This window comes from Ammodytes marinus, assembly GCF_949987685.1.
Source record: "Ammodytes marinus genome assembly, chromosome: 2".
Taxonomy (NCBI): domain Eukaryota; kingdom Metazoa; phylum Chordata; class Actinopteri; order Uranoscopiformes; family Ammodytidae; genus Ammodytes; species Ammodytes marinus.
In genome coordinates, this window is record NC_137231.1 from 14,472,445 (window position 1) to 14,489,054 (window position 16,610).

The window sequence follows — 16,610 nt, forward strand, 5'->3', positions numbered from 1 at the left end:
AGTTGTGGGGAATCCACTTTCACTTCCGTGTCACTCAATAGCAACGGCTAAAGTTGTCAACCTAAACAGTGGGTTAACTTGTATTCGCATATGCAAAACCTGCATTGGCAACAACGGAATAGCTAGCATCCTATGTTTAAATTAAGGTATGCAACCAATTTTCATTCTAAAATACATAGTTTAGATACGCTGAAGCTCTCAACCAATGCTACATTTAGCTTAGACTGCTAACAGAATACACTGGCTAAATAACAGATAGTTTTGGTTAACTGTTATATTCAGTCAGTTACATCTCAGCTACTCGTTAGGCATAGCAACGTTTTTGTAGTCAAATGATGAACAGTTTTAGCTTTAATTAGCTCATAATTAATTCATAAAGATGCTTTGTTTTAAGTTCATCCAACAGCTATCTGGCAAACAAGTCCCCAACTATTATATTGGAATCGTGAGGTGACACTGTTGTCACTTTGTTTTACTCAGATCATTACAAGATGTCTTGTAAAGAAGTGAAAACAGCACTGAAAAGTGCTAGAGAGGCGATTAAAAACAAAGAGTTCAAAGAGGCTCTAAAACACTGCAAGGTAAAGTATCATACTTTCACATACTCTATTCCCAGCAGTCCGCGGTACTTAATATATATCTCCAACACATATGATGTCCAGCTGACTTTGCTTTCTTCACTGTGTTTTTAGGCTGTATTGAAAATTGAGAAAAACAACTACAATGCATGGGTGTTCATTGGCCTGGCAGCCAGTGAACTCGAGCAACCTGATCAGTCACAGACGGCTTATAAAAAGGCTGTGGAGCTGGAGCCCGAGCAGTTGCTGGCATGGCAGGTAAGGTGGGGAAACATAATGGTCAGGGCTTGCAGGTGCTTCCAGGCTTTGAATAGCCTTTATACTTACTAGTAACAACACTTTTTATCCTGAGAAAAATGACTCTACTGATGATGATGTGTATCACTTGAGCTGAAATGAAACCAGTTAATTACTACAATTTAAAAAAGAAAAAGTGGTCTTTGTCCTGCAAATGTTGCATTTCACCAAGCTTCTGTCCCCAGGCCAAATAACACGATAATAATATAAACTGTCAAATAGATGCATTTGTGTTTTAGGGCTTGGCAAATCTTTATGAGAAGACTGATCAGTGGGATTTCCAAGTTGAACTGCCTAACATCTATGAGAAGCTTGTTGAGCTGTATGCAAGGTAAGATATGGAAAATCCTTCAGGATGTTTCTTAAAAACTTCAAACTAAGTTTTTGCTTGTGGCCACCTCCCGATTTCTTAAGCAAAATGAAGTAGTTTGACTAGCTGAACTATATGTTATGATGTTATTGATTCTTGTAACATTCTCCACTAACAGCTCTGACAAAAGTAAATGTTACGAGGTGATCAAAAAGCTGACGGATATCTATCAGTCGGACAAAGAATATCTAAAGGTATGTAATGCATTAAGTCACATTTTTGTACTCTTAAGTCACAGTCTTCTTTTCACACAAACATGTATTTGTATGTTTGCACATAGTTGTCAAAGGTTTGGCTGCAGCTCATTCAGCTGAAGGAGGAAGAGGCTGTGGACAAGAAAGAATTACTGCAGCTATGGCAACAGATGACCCAACTCCTCTCAGACCAAGAACAGCAGGACAATGAAACTCAACAGCATGTAAGATTTCCCCAAATGTGGACCTATACCCAGCAACATATAGCTATTTCTTCAAATGTATAAACTTTTACAGTCCATCCTGTCAAATATACTAGCCTCAAAAGATTACAGTGAGAATTTACTGCAGGTTTGCCTTACCTTGTAGAAGTCATACACTTCCGTTTTTCCCACTTGTGACATACATGAAAATAATACTTTTCTTAATGCCTTTTTTTGCGCTCATATCTCTATAATATGCCATCTGCCATTTGGTTACTATTTTGTGCATTTGTGGTCATCAGTTAATCACAGCATTTGAGAAGTCCATGACTCTCATGGATCCAGTGCCGGGAGAGGAACACAAGAAAGTCTCAGCTGACTATGTCAAATGTCTTTCTGAAGTAAGTGCACATTTTCTCTGAAGTGTATGTGTCCTTGTTACAGAAAATGAGGGACAATTGAAGTGTTTATGTCCATCAAACATATCAATAGTAGACCACACTATTACTGTACGTGACCTGTATTTTTCAACAGATTTATATAATCACTTAGTCATCGTGAATCTCTCTTTTATGCAGCGGCCACAAGAAGAAGCCAAAATGATAGAGGCATGTGAGTCCATGCTGTCTATCTACCCCAACCAAATGTATCCTCTTGAAGTCCTTTGTTCGCACTACCTCAAAAAAGGTATGGTATTATTGTCTTAGTCATTACATTTAAAATCTTAAGAATTAAATGATGGATTGACTGATATTCAGGAGTTTCGTGTTCAGACATTTTGGGGAATATTTGGCTTTTGCGCTCAGTCTCACTCGTGTTTTTATTTGAAGGTGTTCAGAGTGAAGATGCAGCCAGCTGTTTCTCCCGGCTCCTGAATCTGGCCCCAACCAATGGATTGGGTCACTTGGGTCTTGGCACCAAAGCACTGCAAGAAGGGAGGTATATGGATGCCATTAGGGACCTTTCACATGGTTAGTTTGTGCATCAATTAAGAATGGATTCTGGTCTTGATGTAAAGGGCACATGAATACATTTTACTGAGATGATTGGTCTATTTTCTTTTAACTAGGGTTGAAGAAAATTAACTCCGGTACAGGATGGTGCAGTCTGGCTGAAGCTCAGTTTAAAATGCACAGATACTCAGACAGTGCAGTGTCATGCTCCCAAGGTATATTTATTCCACTTTATGTCACTATAGTTATTCAGTTGATGTCCCAACAGTAGTCCAAAAGAAAATGTCCAACCAGGCACAATCAATGTGGCTGTGTACTGCCCTCCTTAAAGGGCACCTGAAGCAGATTTTGAACTTCACTGTATGTCTGGTTGTTATAGGTCTGACAGTGTGTGTCTCCGGGGACGAGGAGCTGAGAGTCAAACTGTTTCGACTAAAACTAGAGGCTTTAGTCAAGAGTGGAGGAGAGAAGGCTGCAGAACAGGCTTTAGAGACGTTTGCACAGGTAATGTGATTGACTAATACTCATGTTGGCTTGTTATATACACTCTATTTTGGATATTTATTAAGAAAGTAAATCGGGCAGTAAATCAGTAGTTAAACATGTTCAATACATATTCTATGATTTGCTTAGTATGAAGAAAATGTTGCAGTTGTAGCCTTGCACATAAATGTGAAGCATATTTTTTGTTAAAATAAATGTCCCATCTACTGTATGTTTTTTTGCTTGGCTTCTTTTTTTCAGATCCCAAATGCTGGAAAGGACACAGTTCTAGTAGCCCTTAAAGGACAAGCATACCTTAACAAGGGACAAGCTGATGAAGCACTGAAGGTTGAACATTTTTTACCTACTGACTGTGAAGATGACAGTTTTAATATATTATACTATGGGAAATACAGTATTGCAGTAGATTATTCATTTAATTAGTCATTTTGAGAATTGAAAGCTGGATCATAATGTCAGTTTAAGATAGATGTGTTATCTCTTTTACTATATGGAAATTAAGAAAAGTTTCTTGTGTATTAGACACAAACTAAATTGAAGCTGTTGTCTTCCGTAGGTGTCATCAGAGCTGGTGGCCACTAACCCTGATCTCTCCCAGGGGTTTGTACTAAGAGGACTGGCACAAATGGCTCAGGGCCAACTGCAGCTGGCAGAGGAGAGGTAAAAAAAACTGTATATTTTTGTGTGTGTTTTATCTGTGTCATTCCATTATCTTGAATCTCTAGGTTTAATCAAACAAAACATTTGTGTAGGGTGTAAAGAGGTTCAGTTCTCGTTTTGAACTTTTCTCTCTTGTTTTTCATTTAGTTTCCTTAAGGCAACTAGCCAGAGCCCAGACTGTGGAGAGTATTATTTCTTGCTGGGAAAACTCTACTGGGACATGGGAGAAGAGACCCGCAAAGACCGGAGCAAAGCCCATACACATTTGTTAAAGGTAAGCACAATTGTTATTGATTTTTACTAGGTAAGGGGAATTAAATGGCACTATTTATGCATTTTAAAAACTAATATAATGACTTAAATATTTATAATCCAGTCTATGAAAGATTGGTGTAAAAGGACTTTACACTCAAATGTCATATTCTTATTTTTTATTACAAGAAGCCAAATGTTAAGCTGAATGGTATACCACTTTGAAAGCTTAATTTGTACATTCCAGGCTGCAAAGTTAGACCCACAGCTTGGTTGTGTATTCCGCTACCTCGGGCATTATTATCGGGAGGTGGCAAATGATCATGGCCGGGCACGAGGCTGCTTTAAGAAGGCCTTTGAGTTGGACAACGAAGATGCCGAGTCTGGAGCTGCCTCAGTGGATCTCAGTATGGAGCAGGACGATATGGTACGTGGATTTGTTGGCAACCAGACAAAGGCTCCAAAGAAAGCCAATTTTCTCTATATTTTCCTTCTTGTTCTCCCCTTTCTTTTCCTTACATAATTACAGGACACTGCCTTAGCAATTCTCCAGTCGGTGATTGAGAAAGCCACTCCAGGCTCAGCCAAATGGGCGTGGATGAGACGAGGGCTTTATCACCTAAAGGTTGGAGAGCATCAACAAGCTACTGCAGAGTAAGAGACAGTGAAATGTCTTGCCTTTTCAAGTCATTTGCTACATGATCATAGATATTTTAAGTATATATGAGAACAATAGACTATTTACATTAATGTACTTTGTGGTAATAGTCTGCAGGCAGCTCTGAGGGCAGACCCTGAGGACTGGGTGTGTTGGGAGTGTTTAGGTGAGGCCTACTTAAACCGCCGCAGCTTCACAGCAGCTCTGAAGGCCTTTGGTAAGGCCCATCAGCTTCATCCCTCCTCCATCTACAGCGTCTACCAGGCTGCTGCTATCAAACAGACCCTGGGCAAGTTCAAGGAAGCGGTTGCAGAGTATGTGCAGATCACAACTGTGCAGGACTATGTCCCTGCTCTTAAAGGTAAGTGTTTTGTATCAATGTGTCCAAGACCATCACTTGGGTTTAATATAGTGTATGTCTCTAGTTATCCGAGTCTAAACCTGGCCAATAAATCTGATTGATATGATTTGTTGTTCAGGTCTTGGGGAGTGCCAGTTGTCCTTGGCCAAAAGTTTAATGGAAGACTGCAGAGACGGGGGAGCCATTGACCTCATTCAGCAAGCCATACAGAACCTCTTCAGGTAATGTGCAGACATTTGTTTCATTTGTAAATCGTTAAATGAAATAAGGCTTTGTCCTGGATTCATTACATTGTAGTAACATCTCACAGACCGTTCTCCTATTTCACTGATCTATCCTTTTAACATCCCTGTGCTCATCAGAGCTGTGGAGCTGCGGCCAGACCTGTCCTGTTTGTGGAAGCTGCTGGGAGACGCTTGCACCGCAGTCAGCGCGGTGTCTGCAAACAGAGCCCAGGTTGTAGTGCCCGCCCAGCTGGCTGGTTTAGACCCCAACACCCAGAGTCACACACTCAACCAGGCCCAGACACTCAAAGTCGGAGAGCGGTATGACCACAAGCAAACAAAAACATTTTCTGAGCTGCACATGCCTTTTCTACACAGTACTACAATTCCTTCATTATTTACATCAAAACTCAATTAACATTGAAATAACTTTAATGGAATAAGAATCATTTTGTGCATGTTTTCATCTGCAGGTGTTACGGCCGTGCTTTGAAGATGATGTCTGAGGTCCCCGGCCTTTGGTATGACCTAGGACTCAACTACTACCACCAGTCCAGGCTCTCCTGCCCTACAGAGGGAGAACAAAACTCCCCATCTCTGCTACTAGAGAAGGCCCAGCAGGTAATTCACAGAATCCTTCACAACAGTATGCATTGTTTTCAGGTGGCCTTTAAAGAGTTTCCCCCCCTCCTCCTTTTCAGTGTTTGAAAAAGGCTATCATGATGGACAGTGGGAACTATAGCTACTGGAATGCTTTGGGAGTGATTTCCATGAGCAAAGGTAATCATTTTCTATCTAACGCTTGTAAATTATGGCGATCTACCCCATCTAGAGGACAGATTGATTAGTTGGTCAATGTGTGTTAAATTGGTGGTAATAATGTTTTGTAGGTCTAGTGTCAACTGCTTTCTCCAACCAGATAAATGTATTCTGTGTAGGAATTATTTTGTCAAATATTTTAACTTTGAGTTGATAACAAGACTATATATTTTAAAATGAAAAATATACAAAACACATATAATAAACACAATAATGTGTTTTAAGAGTAAAAGTCCTTTACATTTAGTCTTAGGGTGTATTCACACATGCCGTGTTTAGTTCGGTTGAAACGAACTCAGATGCACTTCCGCCTTCGGTGCGCATCTTTCAGACGTGTGAATACAGCAATCGCACTCGGGGGCGGACCAAACAAGCGCTCCGAGACCCAGCTGAAGAGGTGGTCTCGATGCGCTTCCATGCGCACTCTGCTGCAGTTCGTTTGTGGTGTGAATTTGTCCGGACTCAATCCGACCCAATTGCAGGAAGCACTGTGCCTTTTCTTTTTTTAATAAATCGCCGTCAGCTTCACATTATGGGAAAGTGTTGTTGTCGCCATTGTTAGGAAGATTAGTTGTGGTTTGACCGGGAGCCCCGACCGAATATATTACATTTGATAGACAGGACGCGTAAACATACTGATGTGTTCAGCGATCAGATGGAGGAGAGGGGAGCATCTCCCGCACAGTGACAACAGGTTCACGCTGTGCTTTGTATGAAGTGCGTGTTTTTATTTTGCTTCCCATGTTACGGAACCGTCAACACAATCCCCGTGTCAGTTTGGAGCTGAGCCGCGCCGAACTCACACCCAGCTGACACACGGCTAAATCAGCTGTGTGTCAGCTTGAGCCTATTCCTCGCGAGCCTCGCGTCCAGCAGCAACAATACAGTAAATATTATGTTTCACAACGTAGGCTACAAGCCACACATTGACACAGGCCTACATATTATAACCATATGAAACAACAATCATTTTATGTTTATTTTATTTTATTTATAGGCTAGATGTAGGCCTATTTATTTATTTATTATTTTTAACCCCATATCGTATCAATAATAATAATAATAATTGATAGGTTTTATATAGCGCTTTTTTGTAGGTCACTCAAAGACGCTTTACATTTCATAGAATATACATAAAAGAAAAGAAAAAGAAAAACACGAAAACAAATTCAAAAATAGAGTCAGGTGTGGTATGGGTGGAGTCAGGGGTCGTATGTTTTCTTGAAGAGGTGAGTTTTGAGTTGGCTTTTGAATGAGTTTATGGAGTCTGAGTTTCGGATGTTTGGGGGGAGGGAGTTCCAGAGGGTTGGGGCAGAAATGGCAAAAGCTCTGTCTCCCAGGGTGCGGTGTTTTGATCTTGTGATGGGGGTCAGAAGGTTGGTGTTAGATGATCTGAGTTGGCGAGTGGGGGAGTGACGTTTGAGGAGGTCGGTGAGGTAAGGGGGGGCAAGGTTATTGAGGACTTTGTAGGTGATGAGCAGGATCTTGAATTGAATTCGTTGCTGTATTGGGAGCCAGTGAAGTTGTTTGAGGATGGGAGTGATGTGTTCTCTAGAGCGGGTGTGGGTGAGTAATCTGGCAGCAGAGTTTTGAACATATTGGAGTTTGTGGAGGTGGGTGGAGGGGAGGCCGTAGAGGATGCTATTGCAATAGTCCAGTCTGGAGGTGACGAAGGCATGAATGAGTGTTTCTGCAGTGGAGGGGGAGAGAATGGGTCGGAGGCGTGCAATGTTACGGAGGTGGAAGAAAGATATTTTAGTGATGTTTTTGATGTGGGGTATGAAGGAGAGTGTGGGATCAAGGATGACTCCAAGGTTCCGGACCAGGGGGGAGGGAGTGACTGTGTGTCCATCAATGCAAAGTGAGATGTCTTGGGTGGAGGGGAGGCGGGATTTGGGGCCAATGATGATGATTTCCGATTTATTGCAGTTTAGTTTGAGAAAGTTGTTCATCCAGGTTTTTATTGCAGAGAGACAGGTTGTGAGGGTGGAGAGAATGGCAGGAGTGATGGTTGCTGTGGAGATGTAAAGCTGGGTATCGTCGGCGTAACAGTGAAAGTTATATATTTCGCAGTTTTCACTTTGTGCTTCCTGCTTCTCTCCACCCCAGAATGTCTGTCCAATGAATGAATGACCTCAGATATGAAAGTGGACCACACCAAAAAAAAAAATCTAAACTCTATTTGGTCTGGAGCAAGTTAACTAGCGGACTTTCCCAGTGTGAATACACCGTTACTCTCATTGCTCTGCTCTTAGGACTGAACAACATAGACCCACTGTAATACAAACAACTACTGTGTCATCCCTTAGTGGAAACCGATATGTATTGTCGTATGAGCCTGAAAAGGACAAACATTATTTGGTATTCCAAATGCACAACATACTGCTGAATGAGAAGAGTGGTGAAATGTTTCTCCTTTTGCTGTAGGAAATACTCAAGTTATTACACTGCACTATTATAATACAATTCAGTTCAATTGTAGTCACTTCATATAACCCACAGACTTTCAGACATAGCCTAACCTAATTTCTGCTGTCTCAACCAGGCTTGTTGCCCAAAGGCCAATGGCACTAATGTCCTCTTTTGATGTATAGTCTTTGAAATATGGATATACTAGTAGCAGTTTTTAGGAAAAGTCATGGGTCTGTATAATAAAAAATAAATACAATATAAATATCAACATTATTGTAGCACTGGTGTGAAGTTGATATTCAAAAAAAATGCATATCCTATTTATGTATGTAGATACGATTTATTTTTCACTTATTTTGTTAACGTAACTCAATTCATGTTTTAACTTTCTTTTGTTACATCAGGTCTTGAAAACTTCCCACTGGCTCAACATTGCTTCATCAAGTCTGTACAAGTAGAACCTAATGTATGTACTGCACATGTGTTCCAGTGATGAATAATACTCTCAAAAATGATGTGATCCGATCTGGTGTTCTTATGTGACTTTTAGTGACATTTCATTGCAGAATGTTGTTGCTTGGACCAATCTTGGTACCCTGTATTTGAAGAAGGACAATATAGAGGTGTGTGTGTGTGACAGTGTGATCAATATTATCATGTGTATGTTCTGTTTCTTATCATAGCAGCTGACATTTTTCTTTATTAAAGTTGACTCTTTATTTTCTCAGCTATCGCACGAAGCCTTCAAAATTGCTCAGTCCCTGGAGCCACTTTATGTCAACTGCTGGATTGGACAGGTAAGATCCTATGTGATGGTGTTTAATTGACCATATTGAGAAAATGAACACAGATTCCTTTTTATTGATTCAGACTAGTGTCGAAGGGGTTGAGGCTTCTTCATCAAAACATAAACATGTATTACCTGTACTGTGTCGGCAAACATATACAACGTCAGGGAAAATGTAACTGTATAACTAACTAGGAAAAGCATACTTAGGTTTATTTGGGTTGGCACAAGTGTTCTGCAATGGTAATGAATATGAAAGACATGTAAGCTCAATGAGCAGTCTAAATGATCTTTGATTTCTGTAAAATTAGTTTCTTATCTTTCTTTAACAATCAGATATACATAGATTTCATAGAGCAATGCAAGAATTTCAGGTTTATGTTCTTGGCTAAAATGTACTGTTGTATATTCTATTTGTTATTACATACTTGAAATATAGAATGCAAGGTTTGATAAGACAAAAAAAACATCAGTTTGCTAATATTCATAGGACTACATGAATTTCTGTCTGTGACCTCTTTGTCTCTATTCATCTAAATTATAGTTCTATCCCTTTGTCCTCCTGCCAGGCGCTGATAGCAGAGAGAGTGGGAAGCTATGACACCATGGATCTTTTCAGGCACACCACTGAACTCAGCACTCATGTGCGTGACCTCCCAAAAACACTGGGTTGCTATTTGAATTCCCCCTAATTAGCTGCTTAATAACAGTTTAAGTCTTTGTTTTAACTTTCTCTTTGACTTTGCAAAATGTTCAACTACATGCCTTTTGCTACTTCTACAAAGTAATTAGTGGGTGGACCGAATATTTAAAGTGTTTGCCTTGCCATCCTCTGCTTTTTATTCCTCTTCATCTCCCTACCACTCATCTTCCCTCTGTAGATGGAGGGAGTTAAAGGTTATGCCTACTGGGTGTGTTCCACCCTGCTGGATAAGAGCAACAGAGACTCTGAACTGTACCGCTACAACATAGTCCAGATGAACGCCACCTCTGCGGCTCAGGTGTCACTCAGCAAGTACACAGGTGCAGCGTCTATAGCATTAGGGTGCTGATGTGCATGCAGGAGCCACACATCCTGTGGTTGTATTTGGGTCATGTGGTAGAAACAGATGTTGTGTGACATGAAGTTTCTTTTGCCTCCCTCTCAGAGAGGATCCAGTCCGACCCCGATGCCTTCATTATGCTTGGCTATCTGAATGAGCACCTGCAGCTGAAGAGGCAGGCCTTACAGGCTTACCAAAGGTATCGATGTACAAAGAAAAGAATGAGAGACTTAATATATTCTACCTCATAGAGCACACTTTTATTCACCTTACTCAATTTCTCTTTCCTCAGAGCTGTTGAGCTGCTTCAGTCCATGTCCTCGACAGAAGAGCTGGCTTTTGCTCTGGGCAGCTATGGCCGTGCTTTGTGGTAAAAACTAGCTGTCTCGTTACCATGAACTTTAACCATCTTTGACTAAACTTCATCAAAATACACCAACTTCTATCTTTAATCTGTCCCACTGTGTATTTTGCAGCACCTCGGGTCAGTGGGAGGAGGCAGTGCATGTTTATAAATCCACTCCACTGCAGGAGCTCAGTGATCTGGTTGGTCTAGCTCTGGCCTACTGCAGGGCAGGACTTATCCCAGAGAGCACCAACGGTGAGGACTGGGAGACACGCTGACTTCCGAGATATTATATGTGTTTACATGAAAGAGCGGCTGTGAATATACTGCTGTGTGTGTGTGTGCCATTTGTAGCCTATGAACGTGCCTTGGCTGTGGCTCCCAGTGAGAAGGAGAAAGCTTACATCTTGACAGCTCTGGCCATGCTTCAGCACCGGCAGGGTAACCTTGACTCAGCCAAGACTCTTCTGTTTAAATGGTGGGTCTGCGGTGACGTCTGAACTAGTGGTTTAGTTTGATTTTGTCCTTGTCCACTAAAATGCTTTACATAGGGTGATTGATGTGTGTCTTTTCATCTATATTATTTTTAGTCTGTACAAAAATGACTCTAGAAATGGATCTGTATCTGTGTGCTTTTTGCCTCTGCAGCTCAATGTTGAAAGAGCCAATCGCGGAGTCTCTGCTGTGTTTATGTGCCCTGGGATTGGTCCACAGTGATGCTATGTTAGCCACTGCTGCCCTGACCGAGCTACTGAAGCAAGGATCTGCCACTGGGAATGTTGTAGAGCAACGATGTCTCCTGACGTGCGCCTTGCTGGCCCTGCAGGGCAACTACAGTGCAGTGCAAAGGGAGGCTTCCAGAGCTGTACATAGGTAAATTCCTCATGCGAATCATTTAGAAATCTATGTGCTGTACCCTACAACATAATAAAGTGTGGAATACTGCACGATGGCAACGATGGGGAATAGTTTAAATGTGTTCGATGAATGACTGGAGTTAGTATCATTGGTTGAAATATGAACTGACTGACAGTGTATTTTATTGAAATCTCAATGTCAGCTTTATGGGAAAAGCCTATATACTGTATACTTGGTCTTTTTTATGTTTCTTATTAACAGCAATCCTGGAAACCCATCTCTGTGGGCCCTGCTGTCCAGAGTGGTACCACAATACTACCCCAGTAAAGCAGACGTAAGCTTCATAGACGGACACACAAACATTTCACACCTCGCTTGCACATACCTTGGAAATGTATTATACTTACACACACTTAATCGTGCAGCCTCATGCACTTTTTCTGTATTATTGCTGCTATTATAGTGGAAGGGCTCATGGTATTCTCTGCTGTGTATTCTAGGGTGGCGCAATGGCTGGTCACGTCGCCTGTCTCTCCAGTATGACCCTAGGAAAGGTAAAAGAGTGACTGTATTTAATTATGTTGAAACAACTCTGAGTATCTCTTGTTCTCTTTTTTTACACTTGACCTGCCTTTGGAAATTAAACAAAACACAGAACTATATTATTTTTGGCTAATCTCTCCAGTCTTTAATCCATTGTACACTGTAGATATGTCAATATGGAAAAATACTTAATATTAAGGTGCATTCCTATCAATATTGACCCTGTTATATGACTTGTCCGCCTGCAGAGGGCGTTGTTGTACAGTGGAGTGAACCAATTGGCCAGCGGGAGACACTCTGGAGAGGACAGTCACAGAAATGCTCTGAAGACTATGCAGAGAGCTGTACTGCTATGTCCTGGTATAAACACACACACACACACACACACACTCACAAAGGCAATAACTATATCATACTACTACAAGCTTATAAATGGAAACTGACAAAATTAATATTTTCAGAAAATAAATCGGTCTGGAAGAAGTGAGGAAAAAGACAGTATTGTGAAATACAGTTTTAAAAGCTGATGCTTTTGTTATTATTATTTGCACTATACTGTTGTTGCTCTAACCCGAAAATGTCCCCACAGTGGGACTATTAAAGGATTTTCTTATCTTATCTTAAATTGTCTTTTTTAGATGAATTGTGTCCCTGATATACAGTAAAATTCCAGTTTTGCATCATTGTAGCTCAGAGAAGCTTGTTTATCTCATCCCTATTAGATACATTTAAAGCACCCTTCCACCTAGCAGTAGTGGAATACTAACATCACTGACACTCCACTCCTCTTGTCCCATTTCAGATGATCCAGCAACATGGGCAGGATTGATGGCTGCCTGTCACACAGAAAACACATCCTGTTATATTTCAGGTTCTGCACCTTCCAGACAAGGACTTGAGCAAACCCTTATGTCAGTGGTTTCTGAGAAAGGTGTGTGTGTGTATGTGTCTGTGTGTGTGTCTTATGGCGTTTGCCATTTTGGATGCGTATCACTGACACTTGTATGTATCCCACAGTGCATAATGTGGAGGAGATCGAGCGCCCTCTAGCCCAGACTCTAGAGGGCTGGGTACTACAACAGGCAGTGACTGGTCTCATGCTGGGGGGACAGCTGGAGCAGGCAGAAGCCCTTTGCTCACAGGTGGAATATGAACACACACACTTAAAGACACAACCTCAAAATTATTATCTTGTTTACTTAAAGGTAGAGTGAGCGATTCTGGAGAATTCACCTTTGTCAAAATCTCCTCACAATCCCCTGTCCATACTGTGTGTGGGCTGAAAAGAAATCCAGTGTTATTAATACACATCCTAGGCTCTGTAAATAGGCATGTTGCTAGCTATGGTGGGCTCCTTCGTTTACATACCCTTTGCTTACATACCAGTTTTATGATCCTAAACTGTGTATTAACACCAGATTTTTTTTTAAGCGCACACACAGTACTGACAAGTGTTCCCCTGAATCGCTGACTCCACCTCTGAACACGCAACTTCAAAATGATTCTCTGGTTTACTTAAATGTAGAAAGGGTTAGACATTTTTGGGACAAAAATGAACACAGATGAAGTGATACAGTTATATTTAATGTATCTTCTGTGGCTTCTTCTATCCATTGTTTTGTTCCTCATCTCCACTGCTTTGTCCAAGGTGCTGAATGTGTCTCCAGAACACCCAGCGGTGATGCTGTCACTCAGACAGGTGCAGTGTCAGCGCCTCCTCCTTGCCAGTGACGGTACTGTTCTCCCAGACTCAGTTCTGGAACAGCTAAACAACGCTGTGATGGTGAACCCCACTAACCTTGGGGCATGGCACGTAAGTGAACATTCCATCATTTCAATATCACACCAGTTATTATTATTGCAGTGAATTATGGTTAAGTTGTACTCTTTAATTTCATGCATCAGTTGTTTTAAAGCACACAAATATAAACTGTGCTTTAGCAAATTGTTCACACAGACATATAAATGTAGCAAAACCAGCCAACACAAACAAACTATTACTTAGCGAGGCCTGAAATCAGTAATGTTCCCAGTCCCGGGTGGTCACTTGTTTAGTTTGAGGTCATGTTGTATTCAAACTACTTTTAAAATTCCTCCTCATCACAAACTGCAATTTACACTTGCTCCCACTGAGACCCTGGCTTAATTAAGACAATTTCTCTGCCTTGCTTCAGACTTAAATTGCTGCACTGAACATCAAATGGCTGCTTCCACCAGAGGGAGAAATAATCTAGGCTCTCTCTGTAAAGCCCTGAACGTATAGGCAGAATGTAGTCATGCTTGATGCCCACCACAACCACTCTCCTACCCTCCTTTTCTCAGTGGCTGGCTGAGGTGTATCGTACCCAGGGTCTGCTGGTCCAGGCAGTCATGGCTTACAGACAGAGTCTGCAGCTAGCCTCACAGCTTGGCCTGCACAGCTGCCAGGTAGCCAGCCTGCTCCGACTAGCCCTGCTGGCACTAGAACCCTGTATGGTGAGTTTTGTAAATCTAGATCCATTATATTCCTAGTTATAGGGTGAGAGAGTATGACTATCTAAGATCTTATTGCTGCAATGTTGTATATACACAAACAGAAACATTTTAAACATTACAAATGGAATGGTATGGCAAAGTGGAGTTTAACATTAGCATTTTGTAAGGACGGTAGCAGTGTTTTTCTTTTGCTCCAGGATTATTTTAGCATTAAGGATTAGTGGTGTTTTGGAAATAATAAAAAGAAGACTAGTATAGCACTACACACACACACACAAGGCCAGGGGCAGCTCCTGTCTACATCCCTGTCACATGGGCAGAAACAAGGTAGAGGAGATGAAAGATGAGCAGATTTATAGGATCAGCAGCCAAGGCTAAATGGAAATACAAATAAGACAAGAAACTTCCTTTGTTATGAAACTGGGCCACATGCTCATATGACTAGTGGCCTGCCAGAGTTAAACAGAATAATTTGTTATTTTACATTTGCGAACTCCAATTTTCTAACTGTGAATATCATCTAAGTCGCTAGTTTTATTCCTAACTGTGATGTTACCTGTCAGGCGGGTGTCCCAGGAGACGACTGGACCAACCTGATACTTGAAGCCACCACTGAGGTCTTAAAGCTGGGTTCCTCTCCTATGGCCCTCCTTTTCCAGGCCCTGCTCAATTATGTGACGAAGATGGCTGCCAGGTCAGTATTTTCCACACCGGTCTGTTTCCACTGCAGCAGCTAGTATGCAGCGTTGTTCCAAATTGCTACGCAAATGATTTTATCCAATTTGCCTGTGGGCGTAATGTATCATTTAAAGTGCTTAAATTAATCATAAGATTCCTGAAACTAGAGATTTATATATCCATTTGTCTTTTGAATATGTTGGCACTTTTGGAACAACACACCAATTTACAAAACACACTTTTCCTGTCCTAACATAATAGCCTTCTGTCACAACCTCAAAAGCCTGTTGGGTCAATTAATTAGAACACATTCATCAGAAAGCTGTGGAGAGCAAATATGCCAATAATGAACTGGCTGTGTTCCTTGAGAGATGCTGCAGGAACTACTCTGTGCCAAGCTCAATCAAAATATCAAATGCCCTTTTCATGCATGAGACATTTTATTGTATATATATTGGCAAACAGAAGGGGGGCATTTTTTGTGCCAGCTAATTTCAGCAAAAAATGCAAGCCATCAGCAGCCATTCTATTTTAAATGTTTTCAAGCCCTGAAGAGCACAGGTGTCATTAACATCAACATAGGCAGAAAAGTTAGGAGTATACATTACAGTTGGTCATTTAATTACACTCCTAAACGTTGGCCTGGGTGTGACAACGAAAAAATTAATTGGAAATCATTTTGGTTAACGAGTAACAAATTTTCCCTATTTCTGTGTGTGTGTGTGTGTGTCTCTTCCGCAGGGAAACAAGGCGTTTTTTGGAGAGGCTGGTATACGTCCCCTCTCAATATTTCCCAGTGACAGTGGTGCAGGTGGCCAGCTGGTATCTCCTCAGACACTTGCATGCCAAACACGACCAGGAGCTATTGAATGTGAGTATACACAGATGCCCCACAACTGCACTGGTACCAGATTGAATAATTTTTGTGTTAATACATATTCATTTAAAATGCCTCTTTCCATCCATGACTCCTGTTGAAACGGCTCTAGCACAGAAATAGTGAAACTGATACTAGTCATACTTTAGTTCTTACTTCTGTATTGGTTGTTATGATCCACCATATCTTTGATGGAGATTTTTCTCATCTTTTTATGCAGGTACTTTTACAACATGCCAAAATGAATGGAGATCAAAGACTGCTGGAGTTTCATTCACTGCTTGCCTCTTCTTCATCTTGAATTTAGCAAGTCTACAAGTCTGCATCCCTATGAAATCATGCAGCGTAGCAGATTTATCATCAGGCTGACATCATCAACAATTCAGCTTATCTGAGTCTCTTTGCTGACCAGGAAATCATATCAAACAGAAAACAGATTGTCGGTCTGATATCATGAATTTTACATTTATTGACTTACATAATTCTTTGGTTTTATAGTATGCAGTGTTCAGGAAATC

At 41.1% G+C, this 16,610-nt stretch overlaps 1 protein-coding gene across 1 annotated transcript; it reads left to right on the plus strand.

Annotated features, from left to right (window-relative positions):
• Positions 1-6: 6 nt before the first annotated feature.
• On the plus strand, positions 7-16,451 carry skic3 (SKI3 subunit of superkiller complex). The gene is made up of 41 exons (XM_080050624.1): positions 7-146; positions 481-581; positions 693-836; positions 1,115-1,206; positions 1,364-1,439; positions 1,526-1,663; positions 1,945-2,043; positions 2,221-2,329; positions 2,473-2,613; positions 2,712-2,810; positions 2,975-3,099; positions 3,340-3,426; positions 3,656-3,759; positions 3,907-4,033; positions 4,259-4,438; positions 4,541-4,665; positions 4,780-5,030; positions 5,149-5,251; positions 5,393-5,575; positions 5,728-5,875; positions 5,956-6,034; positions 8,890-8,951; positions 9,052-9,108; positions 9,214-9,282; positions 9,842-9,916; positions 10,154-10,295; positions 10,421-10,514; positions 10,608-10,685; positions 10,792-10,916; positions 11,016-11,139; positions 11,310-11,534; positions 11,781-11,853; positions 12,020-12,073; positions 12,311-12,422; positions 12,865-12,993; positions 13,080-13,204; positions 13,711-13,875; positions 14,385-14,537; positions 15,101-15,231; positions 15,957-16,086; positions 16,313-16,451. Exons 2-41 carry the CDS (start codon positions 492-494, stop codon positions 16,391-16,393), a joined length of 4,704 nt encoding a protein of 1,567 aa, XP_079906750.1. The 5' UTR covers positions 7-146; positions 481-491; the 3' UTR covers positions 16,394-16,451.
• The last annotated feature ends 159 nt before the right edge of the window (positions 16,452-16,610 follow it).